Source organism: Cheilinus undulatus, linkage group 16 (genome assembly GCF_018320785.1).
Source record: "Cheilinus undulatus linkage group 16, ASM1832078v1, whole genome shotgun sequence".
Taxonomy (NCBI): domain Eukaryota; kingdom Metazoa; phylum Chordata; class Actinopteri; order Labriformes; family Labridae; genus Cheilinus; species Cheilinus undulatus.
The window spans coordinates 4,883,634-4,902,245 of NC_054880.1; the positions used below are offsets into that span (position 1 = coordinate 4,883,634).

An 18,612-nucleotide genomic window follows, 5' to 3' on the forward strand; every position below is an offset into this window, starting at 1 on the left:
AACAATAAACATTGTACACGAGTCTGTGAATAGAGTTCATGAGTTCAGAAAACAAAGTTCCATTGTATCAGTGGCTAACACTGAGCCGTGTACATGTGAACGTTAGCTAAAGGCTGAAACCTTTACAGGAAACGAGTTAGAGAAGAAGAAAGAAAACAAACCTGAAAGATCCTGAATCTCGGACATTTCACAATCATCCAAGATTCAAAGGAGGAAGAGAAAAGACAACTCAAAACACGTTTCGAGGATTTATCTTCCCCTACAGGACGCTGGAACACCCAAACATTCTAAATGTGCGCGGTGGGAACAGAGCTGTCAGGAACCGGAAACAAAAACACCACTTCCTGTACATTCGTCTAGCCTAAAACAGTCTAAAACATTAATTTAATTGAAATGATACAATGCACAAAACTTGCGCACAACATAGCAGTCTGAGCTTCTGAGGAAGACTGCAGATGACAGTCGAAACATATCAAGATAAAAAAAAAACAAACATCTACAATTAGTTGTCTAAATTAATAAACACAAGATAAGTAAGGATTTATATTGGAACAGTTGTGGTATAACTCAGTGGTTCTCCAACTGGGGTCTGGGGACCCCCAGGGGTCCACAAGCCATAGCTTGGGGGTCTGGGAAATAATTTAAAATTAATTATTAAAGTAATGCCATGTAACTAAAAATCAAATAAATACAAATAGGGACCACCGCGCCATAAAACAACCATACTAAACCAATCACTCCCACATAATTCAGCTTTTGGCCAATAAAAACTCAGATATGATTGTGTGATATTACATAAATCTACCACTCGTCACATAAAAAAAGCACGAGAAAAAGCACGGAGGGCTTCTAATTTGGCTGCTCAAAGACCGCAAAAAGTAAGAAGCCACACTCAACAGGAAAAGAGCTTGTATTTAGGTTGAAGAGTTTAAAATACAGCATCTAGGAATACAAATGGCAGTTAACACGTTAAATCAGCGTGAGGGTTATGTGAGGGTCCTTGGAAAATTATCTGCCCTGTAAGGGGTCCCTAGCCCTGAAAAGTTTGAGAACCCCTGGTATGACTGATATGTAGTTTCATAGAATAGGTCAACATACATCTATGATACAAGGGGGGTAGAGTTAAACAAAATGATAACAAAGGAATATACAATTTCATATGAAAAATACACACTTACATAGTTAAAATAATGAATTTTTATATCAAATTTTCACCGTCAGTGGACAAGTCTTTTATACTGTCAAAATGTTTTTGTACCATTTTAAATGTAAAGATTTTAAATCAACTTTATTTCAGTCAAAAATCAGGGATGATTTTAAGGCTCTACTTTTGTGTGTGAAAAAAATTGTCAAACACAGAATAAAAATTTTACAGAGTTCATCACTTTTTTTTTTTGCGTAAAATACCAAATATCACATTTTTTTCTGATATGGATTGAAAGGGTGAGATTAAAAAAAAATCTTAAAATTTGAGCATGAATGTGTTTTTTAACTGTTAAGGCTACAACATTGAAGTATTGCAGGATTGTTGTTCTCTCGCTGAGATTTAGAGTGAAGTCTCAACGGTGTTACATTTCATATAAGTAAAAAATATTTATAAGATCTTAGACTTAAAATATTACCAATGTTCTCTGGTCTCTTTACAATCATCATCACAGTCTTTGTTATCACCAGTCTTGACCTAAGTCTCTGGTTGTAAATGTCTTCATGGAGCCAATTTGCTTGCTGGTTCTGATCTTCCACAGTCCTCTTCATCAGTTTCTGTTTCTGACTCCTTTTGCTACTCAGTTTGGTTCTGAGGCCAGATACTCATTGCACTTGATCTGAAGGGGTTTCTGTCTAGTGTGAATCAGCATATGTCTTGTCAGAGTTACTCTTTGGGTAAATCTTTGACCACACTCAGAGCAGTCAAAGGGTTTCTCTCCTGAATGAATTCTCCTGTGTCTGGTCAAAGTACTTTCATGGCTAAATCTCTGACCACAATCATAGCAGTGATAGGGTTTCTCTCCTGTATGTACTCTCCTGTGTTTATTTAAAGTACATGTAAGGCTAAATCTTTCACCACAGTCTGAGCAGGCAAAGGGTTTCTCTCCTGCATGAATTCTCTTGTGTTTGGTCAAATAATATTTTTTAGAAAAAAATTTACCACACTCAGAGCAGCTGAAGTGTTTCTCTGCAGTGTGGGTTCTCTGCTCATTCTTGACTTGATCGTTCAGGTTTAATTCCTTACTGCACTCAGTGGAGCTGATGACTTTCTGACTGGTGTGAAGCACCATGTGTCTGTTCAGCGATCCATTTTGGTTAAATCTTTTACCACATTCACAGCAGCTGAAGGGTTTCTCTCCTGTGTGAATCCGCCTGTGTTTGTTCAAATTACCTACAAAGCTAAAACTTTTACCACACTCAAAGCAGCTGAAGGGTTTCTCTCCATTGTGAGTTCTCATATGATATGTTACTTGATGCTGTTCGTAAAATCTTTTACCACACACAGAGCAGGAAAAGTTTTTCTCTCCTAAGTGTATTCTCATGTGTTTGGTCAAACTTTCTTGATGGAAAAATCTTTGACCACACTCGGAGCACTCAAAGGTTTTCTCTCCGGTGTGAATCCTCATGTGACTGGTCAAACTTGCTTGACTGGAAAATTTTTTACCACACTCAGAGCAGCAAAAGGGTTTCTCTCCTAAGTGTATTTTCATGTGTCTGGTCAAATGTCCTTGAGAGGAAAATCTTTTATCACACCCTGAGCAGCCAAAGGGTTTCTCTCCTGTGTGAATTCTTATATGTGCTCTAAGATGACCTGCCTGGTTAAATATTTTACCACACTCAGAACAGCAATGTGATGTCTTAGCAGTCCTCCTTCTCTTATTTTTTATGTTTTTCACAGAATTTAAAGCTGACTGATGCCTAAATGTCTCTTTCCAGTCAGCACTGTCATCAGTCTCAGCCTCAGAGGAGTCCTCACTCTCGACTTTGCTCTCTGGCTGTAAATCTCTCTCTGAATCAAAGTGCCTGTCTTGTCCTGGTCCCCCACAGTCCTCTCCATCAGCTCCTGTTTCCATCTGTTCAGACTGTCGCTGATTAATCAGTGAGGACTGAGGTTTCTCCTCATCCTCTTCAATCTTCACAGGGACAGGAACAAAAGTCAACTTGATCATGTCAGCATTCTCTGGCCAGTGATGCTGCTCTCCCTCCTGACTAATATGCAGTTCTTCTGGTTCCTCTTTGAGGTGTGGAGACTCAGTAATCTCCCTGTTCATCGTGGAGCTCCTCTACTGCCCAGGGGAAACCTCAAGTTTACTCACTGCAAGCTGTTCCATCACCACAGGAAAAACTAAAATACAGAAACAAGCTTTTAGTAAAACTATTCTCTTAAAAAACAACAAGTAAAAGTGATACTTGACAGCATTAGTTTTACAAGTTTCCCTACAAAACTTGTGAAGAAACACAAGATACTTAAGCCCTACAGAGAGGATCAGCGCTCAGTGAAGGATTACCTAATCCATTACTATTCCAGTCGATCTTGCAGCCCATAGGTGGCAAGAAACCAACACTTTGCCAGGGTTGTCAAATGGGGACCCTCCTTTGTCTGTTTTTCATCCAATTAGTCCCACAAGACCTCCAGAGAGCTGAACAGTGATCTCCAGCACCCAAGAGCCACCGCCACCTTTGACTTTCTCTCCCTCCTGAACAAACTGAACTGTACTTACTCTCTGATTACATCCTACATCATGTCTAAATGTGCCCCAAGGTTGCTGTCTCTGAGCACAAAGGGCATGATGGGTCTCCATCAACCCAGTGTTGATGGGGACCCACGGGGTGATGGCAGAACATCAAAGGTGTCTCCTCCTATCTTTAGGACCTGTTTTGTTCCACATCGATTTATTCCATTTTTTCTGGAGCTGCACAGTTTGAGAGGTGCAAAGGTGTTGGTAGTTTTAGAAGTAAACACCTGGTTGTTTAAGGACTTTGCAGGGCATTGCAGTATCTGTTGCATGTGCTACAAGAGAACAGGTCTGTGCTACAAGTTATTTTACCTCAACATACCGCTGTGATGACAGAGAGTTGTGTGTGTGTGTGTGTGTGTGTGACAAGTATGCAGACATGATTCTAGACTTGACCTGTACTCACCCCTCAAAGGATTCAGACTTGGTTAGGACTCACGCCCTGGGCAGGATGATTCAATGGGTATTATGGGCACAGGCCCAGGGGCCTACCCACACTGGGAGCCCAGAAAGAAGTTTACAGATTTTTTTTCCCTCAATCTGACAGCACTAAATGGACTGGATGAAGGGAAAAAGCCTTGCATGAAACTAGTCACAGCCTACCTGGCCATTCCTCCTGAATTTCTGACCATTAACACCTGCCCATGCACTACCCCTAAGCTATCCCCTAAGTTACACACAGTATAAAACTTGAATGAGGGTGTGACAATGTCACCTAAAATAAACATTCAAATGATTTATGGATGGTTATGGATATGTGTGATATCACTTCTTTCTGTATATTTTTTTCAGGTAAACCAATAAACTAGCAATCGATCGCATATTTTTCCCATTGGGAACCTTTTGAATCTTTTGGCTTTAGGAATTATGCTGCGTTCCATTTGTCATCGTAACTCTTATTAAGACTTGTTTTTCCAACTTCTGACTGGAAGTGGCAAATAGAACGTCTCTCTAAGTCCTATTTACAACTCGTGAATTCGGTATTGCACAGAGCACCACACCTCAATGTCACAACATGATGGCACAAAGTATTAAGTGTAGTAAAAACTTATGATAGTGGAAATGGAAACTGTCAAAAGATGTATTTTTCTTAATTTACTTATATTGTATGGGAAATATTATATTCATTAAGTGTAAATGGACACAAAAATTACCAAAGATACAAAAATTCAAAAAGGAAATAGAATATTATATGAGCTCACTTAAAGGAATGGAAGAAAAAAGAGCAAAGAAAACTCTGAACATTATGGAATCCCTAAATATGTTTCATTAATTTTAAGATACTACATGTATATATGTAAATATGTATATAGTGTAAAAATTTGTACACAGGTGTTGTAAATGTCTGTATATAGGGTTGTATGTGCTTCACATATATCAATAAAAAAAGAAAAAAAGTGCAGTAAAAACTTTGATTTTGACCTGTTTTCAGAACCTTTTGCTGTTTCTCAGTGCATTTTTAGAAATTGTAAACACAGCACTATCCTGCGGTTGCATGTCATGTGCAGCAACAGTCTTTACATACATAAAGTACCGCTCAGTGTGTTGTTTTAAAGGTTTATCGACTAACAACTGATCAATGATGCTGAAAACAATGACAGGCTAACGCAAGAACATTTTTCCATCTTTTTCTTTTGACATATGTGAAGCACATACATGCATACTTACAGACATTATTTAAAGGATTCACCTATATACAAATTAATACAGTACATACATGGGGTACCTAGAAATTAAATAAACATAATTAGAGATTCACTTATGTCCAGAGTTTTCATTGCTTTTTTTGTGTTTCATTCCATGTAGTGAGATCATATAATATTCTATTTACATTTTAAATTGTTGTATCTTTGGTAACTTTTGAGTCAATTTTCTGTACACATAGCATATAAAGCTTTTGACAGTTTCCTTTACCGTTGTCAGGATAAAAATTTGCATCCTTTTCTTTTAACCATCTTTGGAGCCTGTTTGTACACTACAGAGTTGCTCTACATCCAACCAAACTAAGCGACTATGGAGACACTCATTTTTCCCAACTCGTCGTGGTAATGACAAATGGAAAGCAAACAACTGGGAAATCCGTTTTTGCAGACAAATGTGACGTCATTCCCAGTTCTGACTTCAGATCTCCAAGGTAAATGAAGCGCAGCATTATTGTGCCTTTTCTTCCCTCGAGGGCGGCCAGACTTGGAAGTTTACACCTGAACAATTCGTGCAGATGCACTTACACTGCTAGTTTTCATTCAAAATAAACCATATAAGACAAACAAAAAAAAATCGCAGAGGAGTCAGTAAAAGAGACATTTATGAGTTCAGAAAACAATGATCTAAGTACGGCTAACACTGAGTAGATGTGAACGTTAGCTAAAGGCTCAGCTCTCTGAAACATTATGTGCGTTTAAAAGAGGAAAGGAAACAAACCTGAAAGACCCTGAAACCTGGACATTTTACAAACATCCAAGAGTCAGAGAAGGAAAAGAAAAAGTAAATTCTGGACACTTCTCGAGGACCTTTTCCTCCGGGGAAGCTGCACTCTCCAAACACACTAACCTTGCTCGGGGGGAAAAAAAAGAGACAGTCAAAGCCCGGAAACAATAACACTACTTCCTGGACACACATGTGGCCTTCAAAATAAAAGCGGAAGTTCCAGGTATCGAACATTTTATTAAACTGATTTACAGAAACAAACTATTTTCACTTTGTGTAAGCAAACAAATCAAATGTAAACATACTATAGAGAAATGCCTTTAAGTGTTAATTCTAGTAAAATCAAAAGTTGTAAAGAGCAGGTGTGGAGGGTTTTTCACTGAAGGACTAGGAAGTAGGAAATGTCTGAGCCTTTATAAGAGGACTGAAACTGTTGCGTTTCTTCATGTATTTACTTACTTGAAAACTCTGAGTTATATATATTATATATTTGTATGCATTGAATCATTTGCATTTTTTAAAAATGTCATTTACTTTAAATTTTTTGTTAATTCAGTGGTTTGCAAATATCTCACATTTTCTTTAAAGAAGTTGTCTATAAACATAAATGAAAATGCATTTAAACACCAAGTATAGGCATACAGAGGGGAAAATGATAAAAAAAAAAATAAGTGTTGTATAGTATTTATTTTATATTGTTCAGGGTGGTCATAGTAGAAAGACTGAAGAATTTCTATGTTGATGTTTTTGGGGTTTTTGTTTATTTGTTTGTTTGTTTTGTGTGTGTGTGTGGGGGGGGGGGGGGTAAATCAAAGCTGAGATGTGTTTGCTGATATTTAAAGTCCTCAGTTTCCTCCGCAGGTGGAGGCACTGTTGTGCTTTATCGTGGCTTGACTTGGCATGCTGAGAAAAAGTGATACAGGCGTCTCACACATTTCTCAGGGATTTATAAGATTCAGCCTGCTCTACAAGCTGACACCAGATGCTGAGATTAAGAAATAAATGACATAAAGGTAAAATTAAAGTAGACATGATAATCATCAAAGGATAAAAGAAAATGGTCTAATAACACACACATCATTCAATATTTATTCAAGCCATCATAACTCTCTACAGACAGTACTAATGCTTAAACCACTACAGTTACTACTCTGTTTTACCATATACTTCAAACTTAATGATTACATTAAGAGCAGATAACACAGTTTTGTTTCACAATAGCCGTTGGACGCTGGTCCAAAAGAGCAACCTTGCATCCAAAATTACATTTGAATTAAATTGTATTTTATACTCTTCTCAAACTTTATCTTTCAATTCACATATAAAACTTAACTATGATTTGTAAAGGATTCCCTGGGAAATATGTCCATTTTCTACAGTTCTGTGATTCTATGGTGGGTTTTTCTAAACCAAGGTATAGAGGATCAGGTATTTACAACATCTCTCAGATCTGAAAGGTGTCCAACCCTGTGGTGTGAGAAAAAACAGTCTTTCCATGTTCCATGGGTTCATGTGAACAGCACATCTAGAATTTATCTCAAGGCTTGGAAAATTGGACTGAAACATTTCATTCATGAGTTAGAACCATATAAAAGAAAATACATAAATAAACAAGGAATGTGTATTGTTGCTGTAAAGGTTAAAAAACTGAAGCTTTTAATCATTAATACAGTTTTCTCTGTGAGACTCAGAGTGGGGTTTCAACAGTCTTCCATCTCATATCACTGCAGAATATTCATAAGCGCTGAGTTTAAACATTACCAATGTTCTCTGGCCTCCTTACACTCATCATAAGAGTCTCAGGATCTTAATAGTCATCAGTCTTGAACTTCATCTCTGGTTGTAAATGTCGTTGTGGAGCCAATTTCCTTGTTGGTTCTCATCTTCCACAGTCCTCTTCATCAGCTCCTGTTTCTGACTTCGTCTGCCTCTATGTTTGCTTCTGATGCCTGGAATTCATTGCACTTGTGAATCATCAACTGATTTAGCCAAGTAAACCATTGGTCAACAACATTATATGTGAATGGTTTTGAAACTATGTCATGCCAGGTAAGACTTTTTAGAGAACCTTTTAACAAAGTAAGAGCAGTTAAAGTGTTTCTCTCTCCTGCCGAGTGTGAAGTAATGAATGTCTGGTCAGAGAACTTTGTTGGTTAAATCTTTTGCCACACTCAAAGCATCTAAAGGGTTTCTGTCTAGTGTGAATCAGCATATGTCTTGTCAGAGACACTCTTTGAGTAAATCTTTGACCACACTCAGAGCAGTCAAAGGGTTTCTCTCCTGAATGAATTATCCTGTGTTTGGTCAAAGTACTTTTAAGGCTAAATTCTTTGCCACACTCATAGCAGTGAAAGGGTTTCTCTCCTGTATGTATTCTAACGTGGTTAGTCAAAGTAGTCTTAAGCCTAAATCTTTGACCACAGTCAAAGCAGTGAAAGGGTTTCTTTTCTGTATGAGTTCTCTTGTGTTTGGTCAAATAACATTTTTGGGAAAATTTTTTGCTGCACTCAGAGCAGCTGAAGGGTTTCTCTGCAGTGTGAGTTCTCTGATGTTTGGCCACTTGATCTTTCAGGTTAAATTCATGACTGCACTCAGTGGAGCTGATGACTTCCTGACTGGTGTGAACTAACATGTGTCTGGTCAGATTTCCATTTTGGTTAAATCTCTGACCACATTCAAAGCAGCTGAATGGTTTTTCTCCTGTATGAATTCTCCTGTGTTTAGTCAAATTACCTACACAGCTAAATCTTTTACCACACTCAAAGCAACTAAAGGGTTTTGCTCCGGTATGAATTCTCTTGTGTTTGGTCAAATTACTCGCACAGCTAAATCTTTTACCACATTCAAAGCAGTTGAAGGGTTTCTCTCCTGGAGGATGTCTGTCCTGATATGTAACTTGATGTTGGCAAAATATTTCACCACACTCAGAGCACCCAAATGGTTTCTCTCCAGTGTGATTTCTCATATGCTCTCTAAGATGACCTGCCTGGTTAAATATTTCACCACCTTCTGGGCAGAGAGGGCCTGTCCTGTCAGTCCTTGTTCTCTTATCTTTTATGTTTTCGACTGAGATCAAACTAGACTGATGTCTAGAAATCTCTTTCCACTCAGCACTGTCATCAGTCTCAGCCTCAGAGGAGTCCTCACTCTTGACGTCGGTCTCTGGCTGTGAATCTCTCTCTGGATCAAAGTACCTGGCTGCTCCTGGTCCCCAAAAGTCCTCTTCATCAGCTCCTGTTTCCATCTGTTCAGACTCTCTCTGATGAATCTGTGAGGACTGAGGTTTCTCCTCATCCTCTTCGATCTTCACAGGGACCTTGATCATTTCAGCATTCTCTGGCCACTGATACTGCTGACTAATCTGTACTTCCTCTGGTTCCTCTTTAAGGTGTGGAGACTCGGTATTCACCTGACCCAGATGGGAGCTACTCTCCTGTCCAGGGGAATCCTCTTCTTTACTTACTGAAAGCTGTTCCATCTCCACAGGAGATACTAAAATACAGAAGAAAACAATATTTGAAACATATCATATGTTAAAACAAACACTGAAAGTGATACTTGACAGTATTAGCTTTACAAATTTCCCCAGAAAAAAATCACATTTAACTTTAATCAATCTTCATTCATTGCAACAGGAAAGTTCGCTAGATCAGAAAGCTAGACCCTTCTCTGTTCACTCTGAAACTTGTACCCACCCCACAAAGAATTCAAACTCAATTAGGACTCACACCCTGGGCTGGATGAGCCATTGGGTATTCTGGACAAAGGCCCAGGGGCCCTCACACACTGGGGGGCCCAGAAAGAAGTTGAGACAAAAAAAAAAAAAAAAATCCTACATTCACAAGAACTAAACAGCCTGAAAATAGGAAAAGAGCCATGTGTGGGACTAGTAACAGCCTACCTGGCCATTTCTCCTAAATTTCTGACCATTAACACCTGCTCATGCACTGCATGTCAACCCCTCCCATCTGCACCCACAACATGTGCATCTAATCCCACCCAAATTCTGACCATAGATGTAAAGCATGCTGAATGACAGACACTGTATTCCACTGAAGAAATAAGAATACTGCATTCACTCAAGTGCTCCCTGACAAACAAAGGTTTCATTGTTTATAGGTCATCAGGAGAAGGAATTGTTTTCGTGATCATTATTTGCAAGGGTCAAAAACTACATGACACCCCGTCAGCTCTCACAAACAGTATGTTATTACTCTGTTTGTGCCTTGCTATCACTGTGACATAATTTAAGAAAATGAACGTACTTGTAAGGAAATAAGGTATTTTCCTCACAAACAAACAACAAGATTTGTGCCCTGGGGCCTCTGCAGTCTTGATCCAGCCCTGACCACGCCTGTGTTAGCTTGTATTTCTGGTCCATTTAAAATCTGAGCTCAGTGTCACTCACTTGAATCATGAAAAAAACTCTGCATCTGGATTGTAAGCAACAACACTCAGCAGCTGACATGACAGCAAGTCAGTTACAGATGAGGAGGAAATTTCTAGCCATCTGTGAAAATATCTTATAAGTGTTGTCCAAGTGCTGTGAGACAGAGCAAGGATTTCTTTTTTTTTTTTTTAACTTTTTAAAGTTATGTCACAATAATAATAATAACTATCAGGGTAAAAATGATTACCCCCTTTTGGGACTGCCCCTTTAAATGAGCAATAACACACAGTGTGAAACTTGAATAATGGTGTGACAATGTCACCTAAATTATAAATCTGAATGGTTTTATCTCAAAATATATCATGGAAAGTTCAGCACTAAAAATAGTCAGATTTCTTTGCCCACTGAAAATAAAATATTCACTGTTTACATGTGGGTGTAATGTTGGAATGCCCAGTGACCAGGAGGAGAGGATGGATCAAGATTACCAACGAAAAAGGGCCTGACAGTAAAAGAAGAGTGTAACGAGTGATTTGAAGGAAACAGTACCCTCACATATAAACCTCATATAAATGAATGTTCAATGTTAGTCTTTACTCATAATAAGACAGTAAATATCGCAAAAGAATCATGTAAACGAAGAGATTACGAGTTCAGAAAACAATGCTATGCTATCATCAGCAGTTAGCTGTGGCTAACACTGTAAATGTAGACGTTAGCTAAAGGCTAAGCTCTCTGAATCATTTACAGAAAAACAAGTTTGGAGAAGAAGAAAGAAAACAAACCTGAAATGTCATGAAACTCGGATATTTTACAAACATGCAAGAGTCAAAGAAGGAAGAGAAAAGCCAATTCTGAACACTTCTCCAGGATTTCTCTTCTCCTTCTGGACGCTGGAACATCTAAACACGGTAACTGCGCTCAGCGAAAAGGAGCCTTCAAAACCCGGAAACAATAACACTACTTCCTGTATATTCGTCTTGTCTTCACAATAAAAGCGGAAGTTCGGAAAGTCGACATCATTACCAAAACGAAACAAACTGTTTCCTCATCTTGCAATCAAACCAATACATTGTAAGCAAACAAGAGAAATTTCTTAAATTGTTAATTGTACTAAACTCAGATCCTGTGAGGAGCAGGCAACGAGGGGTTCCCTCTTAAGGACTAGGAAGTAACAGAATTCCAAGCCTTTTTAAGAGGATTTCAACTGGTGTTTATGTTTACAGATATGGTCCTTACGTTGTCTCTGGCTTAAACTGGCTCCAGTTACATATGTTTTGGATAAAATTTTGGAACCCAAATGATTTCAACATTTTGTAAAGAATCCCATTTGTATATGCTCAAAGCCTTTGTAGTTTATTTGTAATATGTCATTTACTTTTCATTTTTTAGTAAATGTATAGTAAAACAACAGCTTGGATTTTTTTCATAGTTGTCTATTTCGCTTAATTCAAAAGTAAACATTGCTGATAAACTGTATTTAGTGATGATCAGCAGGTCTTGGCTGAGTTGAAAAGAGGGAACCATGAGTAGGAGTTGACAAAACAGACGAACTTCATTGTCTTTTCAAGAAGTGACAGAAATTCTCCTTTGGCAAGACTCAAACAACAGAATGAAGAAAGTCAAAAGAAAAGCCAGAAAAATAAGTGTTGTATAGTGATTATTTTATATTGTTCAGAAGAACAGGTGAAACAGGTGTCTCACACATCACTCAGGGATTTTAAATAACAACCTGCTCTACAAGCTGACACCAGATGCTGAGAGGAAGAAATAAGTTAATCACAAATAAAATTCAAGTAAATATGAACATCATTAAAGGCAAAAAAAAAATCTTAGAGCACACACATCCGTGGTTGGACACTGGCCCAAAGGAGCAAGCTTTCTATATGATGACTTTGAATTTAGTGGGATTTTAACTCTCTTCTCATAAATTCTTTATATTTCACCTCACTGAAAAAGTAACTCTTATTCATCAAGAATTCCATGGAAAATACATCCACTTTGTACAGCTCTGTTATTCTGTGGAGAATTTGTCTTAAAATGAGGAATCAAGACTTGGGTTTTTCCAACATTTTTTGCAACACATTTTTGTTTAACATTAGCTGTGGTCCAAAGGAGCAACCTTGCACCAGAAATGACATTTGAATTTAGTGGTATTTTATACTCTTCTCACACATACTTTCTTTCAACTCACACATAAACCTTAACAGTCATATGTCAGGGATCCCATGGAAAATAAGTCCATTTTGTACAGTTCTGTGATTCTGTGGTGGGTTTGTCTAAACCAAGGCAAAGAAGCTCAAGTGATTACAACATCTGTCAGATCTGAGAGGCTCCCTACCCTGTGGTGTGAGTGAAAACAGTCTATCCACGCTTAGCCGGTACATGTCAACAACAGATCCAGAATCTGTCTCGAGGCTCCTTACAATCATCATCACAGTCTTTAATCTCAGGATCTTAACAGTCACCAGTCTTGGCCTTAGTCTCTAGCTGTAAATGTCTCTGTGGATCCTTGCTGGGTCTGATCTTCCACGACCCTCTTCATCAGATCCTATTTCTAAATCCATTTGCTCCTCAGTTTGGTTTTGAGGCCCGACAGTCATTGCATTTGTGAACCGATAAAGCCAAGGAAAACTTAGGTCAAAAACATTGCAGCTGAATGGTCTCATTGTCAATGAAATGGGACTTTCAGTGAACCCTTTAACAAACTAATAGCAGCTAAGGAGTTTCTCTCTCCCGCCAAGTGTGAAGTGACAAATGTCTGGTCAGAGAACTTTGTTGGTTAAATATTGTACCACACAAAGTGCATCTAAAGTGTCAGACCAGTGTCAATTTTGTTGACTAAAACTATTAGTTGACAGCCTTTTTTTTCCATGACAAAAACTAGACTAAGACTAACAAAAACAGATCTGTGATGATAAAACTGACTAAAAGTAAGTTTAGTTTTCATCAGGATGACTAAAACTAGACTTAAATGTAATTTAGTTTTTGTCAGACATTCAAAATCCATGATATTTCTCCACTAAGGGGAAATCTGTCCAAAAACAGTGCATCTGTAGCTATTCTGCCTCTCAGCTGTAGAAAGCAGGGATCCTAGGTTTAGCAGGGTGCAGAGAACACACTACCATGACTTGGTAGTAAATTTAGGCAAGAAAATAAATGTTTGGACTAAAAGTAAAGACTAAAATGTGAGGACTTCTTATGGACTAAAACTAAACTAAAATGTTTTGAGTTTTCGTCGACTAAAACTAGACTAACACTAAAAATGGTAGAAATGACTAAAACGTGACTAAAACTAAAAATCGTGATCAAAAGACTAAGACAAAAATTAAAAATAGCTGTCCAAATTATCACTGGCGTGAACAAACATATGTCTTGTCAGAGAAACATTTTGGGAATAACTTTTACCACACTCAGAGCAGCTGAAAGGTTTTTCTCCTGAGTGTGTTCTCATATGTCTCCTTATGTGATACTTCCGGGAGAACCTTTTACCACACTCTGGGCAGCCAAAGGGGTTCTCACCAGAATGAATTCTCATGTGTTTGGTCAAATTACTTTTAAGTGCAAATTTTCTATCACACTCTGAGCAGTCAAAGGGTTTCTCCCCTGTATGAAGTCTCATGTGGTTGGTCAAAATACTTTTATGGGGAAATTTTTTACCACACACAGAGCAGCAAAAGGACTTCTTTCCCGGGTGATCTAACATGTGCCTGACCAAATCAACTTTTTGGGTGAATCTCTGACCACACTCAGAGCAGCTGAAAAGTTTGTCTTCAGAGTGTATTTTCATATGGACCATCAAACTTTGTTCAGAGGTGAATCTATAACCACACTGTGAGCAGTTAAAATGTTTCTCTCCTGCATGAATTTTCCGGTGTTGGGTCAAATCAGTTTTACGGGCAAATCTTTTACCACACTCTGGGCAGCTGAAGGGCTTATTTTTTGTGTGAACTAACATGTGCCTGACCAAAGCACCTTTTTGGGTAAATCTTTGACCACACTCAGAGCAGCTAAAGGGTTTGTCTCCAGAGTGTATTCTCATATGGTCATTCATATGGTGTTTCTGGGTAAATCTTTTACCACACTCAGAGCAGTGGAAGGGCTTCCGTCTAGTGTGAACTAATGTATGTCGGGTCAGAGAACCTTTTCGGGTAAATCTTTGATCACACTCAGAGCAGCTGAAAGGTTTGTCTCCAGAGTGTGTTCTAATATGGACTTTCAAACTTTGTTCAGAGGCAAACTTTTGACCGCACTCTGAGCAGCTGAAGGGTTTCTCTCCTATGTCAACTCTTTTACATTCTGTTAGATGCGCTTTCTGTCTGAATATTTTAACACTCTCAGAGTGGCCATCCGATTTCCTACCAGTCTCTCCTCTCTTTTTTTTATTGAGGTTTTCCACTGAGGTTAAATCTGGCTGGTGTTCTGTTACTTCCCTCCAATCAGCGCTGTCATCAGTCTCAGCCTCAGAGGAGTCCTCACACTTGACGTCGGTCTCTGGTTGTGAATCTCTCTCTGGATCAAAGTACCTGGATGCTCCTGGTCGCCCAAAGTCATCTCCATTAGCTCCTGTTTCCATCTGTTCTGACTTGCTATGATGAAGCTGTGAGAACTGAGGTTTTTCTTCATCCTCTTCGATCTTCACAGGAACCTTGATCATGTCTGCATTCTCTCGCCAGTGACACTGCTCTCCCTCCTGGCTAATCTGTAGTTCCTCTGGTTCCTCTTTAAGGTGTGGAGACTCAGTAATCTCCTGGTGCAGAATGGTGCTCCTCCCCTGTCCAGGGGAATCCTCCTCTTTACTTACTGAGAGCTGTTCCATATCCACAGGAGCAACTAAAAAAACAGAAGTACACATTTCGTAAAACTTTTCATATAATAAAACAAGCATGTAAAAGTGATACTTGACAGTATTAGCCCTACAAGTTTTCCCAAAATATTACATTTAACTTCAATCAATCATTTTTTTATTCATATAGTGCCACATATTTAAAAAAGCCCTTTCAGGAAAGTTTACTTGACGTGGAAAGCTAGACTCTTCTCTGTTCACCATTAAATCTTTCATTGCAGCTTGTGCGCCGTTTCAGTGATAAATGGAGAAGCAACGGGGCAGCAGACTGACGGTCAAATTTAAAAGTGACCAAACTTTAATCAACCATTTATTCAAACTTTTCTGCAGCTGCACAATTTGAGAAGCACCAAGGTATTAGTAGTTGTAGAAGTAAGCAAATTGTTGTTTGAGCATTTGCAAGGCTGAGCAGCATATATAAGTTGCATATGTAACAAGAAAATTGGTCCATGCTACGAGTTATTTAACCTCATACAACCACTGGGATGAGAAAGTGTGTGTGCAGCAGGTACACAGACATAATCGTAGACTTGACTTGTACTTGCCCCCTAAAGAATTCAGGGCTGGATGATCTATTGGGATAATGGGCACAGACCCAGAGGCCTGCATGCACTAGGGACCCAGAAAGAAATTGAGAGAAAAAAAACAAAACAAAACATTTTTTTTCCCTCAGACTGAAAATAGGAAAAATGTGTGGGACTAGTAACAGCCTACCTGGCGATTTCTTCTAAATTTCTGACTATTAACACTTGCTCATGCACTGCATGTCAACCCCTCCTATCTGCACCTACAACATGTGCATCCAATCCCACCCAAATTCTGACCATAGACGGACACTGTATTACATTAAAGAAATAAGAATACAGCGTTCACTCAAGCACTAACCCAAAAAATAAAGGTTTCACTGTTTATATCAAAGTTTTCTAACTGAGTGAAGCACAAAACGAACACACATCCTGGTCAGCTGTAATGTAGGCTACAGGAGCTGGCAGCCCAGACTAATTTAACTCCTGGTTATATTAGTAATAGAAATGTCAAAGTCATATTTACAGACTTCATCTAAGCAGCCTCTGTTTTCAAGTCATCAGAAGAAGGAATTAGTTTGTGATCATTATTGCAAGGGTCAAAAACTGCATGACTTCCAGTCAGCTCTCACAGAGATTGTGTTTTTACTATGGGCCTTTCTATTACCGTGGTTGACAACAAATAAAATAATTTAAGAAAAGAGACATTTTTATGCAAAAGAGGTATTTCCTCACAAAAGTCAGTGTAATAGCTCAGCATTGTGCAAGTGTCTCTGCCTGTGCATCACAGAGGTGCACCAGCAAAGACATTCATAAACCTGTAACGCTTTAAATGGATCATCAAAGCCTCTGTGTGCATTATTTTAATTAGACTGAGCCTCGTTGGCCCTCCAAGATTTTTTGCCCTGGGGCCTCAACGTTCTTAATCCAGCCCTGATCATGCCCGTATTATCTTGTATTTCTGGTCCAGGGCTGCACAGCGGCGCAGGGGTTAGCACTGTTGCCTCACAGCAAGAAGGCCCCTGGTTCCTAGTCAGGGTCTTTCTGTGCAGAGTTTGCATGTTCTCCCTGTGCATGCAGGTTCTCCGGCTTCCTCCAACCACCAAAACATGCTTGTTAGGTTAATTGATGATTCTAAATTAGCAGTAGGTTTGAATGTAAGCGTGCCTTGTTGTCTGTCTCTATGTCAGCCCTGCGATTGACTGGCAACCAGTCCAGGGTGTACTACCTCTCGCCCAATGACAGATGGGATACCCCTGCAACAAGCAGTATAGAAAATGGATGGATTTCTGGTCCATTTTTGTTCTGAGGTCAGCATCACTCACTTCCATCATGAAAAAAATGGATGACTTAAGGCCTGAAAGTAAAAGAAGAGTGTAACTAGTGATTTGAAGAAAACAGTGGGGAAGTTGACCTTGTGTTTTTCATTCATCTTCCACTTTTAATGGCGATAAAAGTTTCACTGTGGTTTTAAAGAAATGTTCATCAAGGGTCAGAATAACTGCTGCACAGCGTCACACAGGTTGGTCAGTTAGCTCACTAAAGGGCCCTGGTTAAAACCCGAACAGGACACATGGAGATAAATAGAGGAATCTGAATGCAACGAACACCTCGTATATGCATGTTCACTGTTAGTCTTTACTCATGATGAGACGGTAAATATCGCAAAAGAGTCAGTGAACGAAGAGTTTGCGAGTTCGGAAAACAATGCTATGCTATTATCAACCCCCTAGCTGTGGCTAACACTGTAGATGCGGACGTTAGCTAAATGCTCAGTTCTCTGAATCATTTACAGAAAAACAAGTTTAAAGAAGAAGAAAGATAACAAACCTGAAATATCTTGAAACCCGGAAATTTTACAAACATCTAAGAGTCAAACGGGGTAAGGAAAAGTCAACTCTGAGCACTTTTCCAGGATTTCTCTGCTCCTTCTGAATGCTGGAACATCCAAACACGGTAACTGCACTCAGCGGAAACGAGCCGACAAAACCCGGAAACAATAACACTACTTCCTGCACACACGTAGTCTTCACAATAAAAGCGGAGGTTCGGAAATCCGACATTATTACCAAAACAAAACAAAAATGTTTCCTCTCCTTGCAATCAAACTAGTACATTGTAAGCAAACTAGAGAAACTTCTTAAATTGTTAGTTGCACTAAACTCAAATCTTGTGAAGAGCAGGCGTGGAGGGTCTATCTCTGAAGGACTAGGAACAGGTTTGAGCATTTTTAAGAAGATTACAACTGGTGTTTATGTTTACAGATATGATCCCTTATATCGTCCCTGGCTTGAAACTGGCTTGAGTTATATATGTTTTAGAAAAAAATGTGGGATCCCAGGTTCATATCAACAACAGATCCAGAGCCGGTCTCAAGGCTTGGGAAACTAGGCTGAAACGTCTCCTCTCTGAGTTATGCCCACCATGAAAAGAAACAGAAAAAATTAATTCATCAATCCATTAGGGTCACAATAATGTAAAACTAAGTCAAGAGTCCTTCAGTGAGTAAAGGATGCAGGTAAAAAAAAAAAAAGGTGCAGGCAAAAAAAAAGAGGTCTTGTGGAGAGGGGGTGTCTTTTAAAACTCTGAGCATCAAAGTCTTTTCTATGTTTTGTCAAACTTTTACCATTGAAGGATTTTATCATTACTATGGTTTCTCTCTGTAAGAATAAGAGTGGTATCTCAACAGTGCTGCATCTTATT

The 18,612-nt window shown here is 38.9% G+C and overlaps 3 protein-coding genes across 3 annotated transcripts; all 3 read right to left on the bottom strand.

Moving 5' to 3' along the window:
• Window positions 1-1,000: 1,000 nt before the first annotated feature.
• LOC121523811 (gastrula zinc finger protein XlCGF57.1-like) lies at window positions 1,001-6,277 on the bottom strand. Its single transcript, XM_041808864.1, has 2 exons — window positions 6,144-6,277; window positions 1,001-3,331 (listed from the first exon to the last, which is right to left on the bottom strand). Exon 2 carries the CDS (start codon window positions 3,255-3,257, stop codon window positions 1,785-1,787), a length of 1,473 nt encoding a protein of 490 aa, XP_041664798.1. The 5' UTR covers window positions 3,258-3,331; window positions 6,144-6,277; the 3' UTR covers window positions 1,001-1,784.
• A 960-nt stretch (window positions 6,278-7,237) lies between these two features.
• LOC121523825 (zinc finger protein OZF-like) lies at window positions 7,238-12,028 on the bottom strand. Its single transcript, XM_041808880.1, has 2 exons — window positions 11,325-12,028; window positions 7,238-9,641 (listed from the first exon to the last, which is right to left on the bottom strand). The coding sequence occupies exon 2, from the start codon at window positions 9,625-9,627 to the stop codon at window positions 8,239-8,241; it is 1,389 nt and encodes a 462-aa protein (XP_041664814.1). The 5' UTR covers window positions 9,628-9,641; window positions 11,325-12,028; the 3' UTR covers window positions 7,238-8,238.
• Window positions 12,029-13,782: 1,754 nt separating this feature from the next.
• Window positions 13,783-17,874, bottom strand: LOC121523809 (gastrula zinc finger protein XlCGF57.1-like). The gene is made up of 2 exons (XM_041808861.1): window positions 17,740-17,874; window positions 13,783-15,372 (listed from the first exon to the last, which is right to left on the bottom strand). The coding sequence occupies exon 2, from the start codon at window positions 15,356-15,358 to the stop codon at window positions 13,868-13,870; it is 1,491 nt and encodes a 496-aa protein (XP_041664795.1). The 5' UTR covers window positions 15,359-15,372; window positions 17,740-17,874; the 3' UTR covers window positions 13,783-13,867.
• Between the last annotated feature and the right edge of the window lie 738 nt (window positions 17,875-18,612).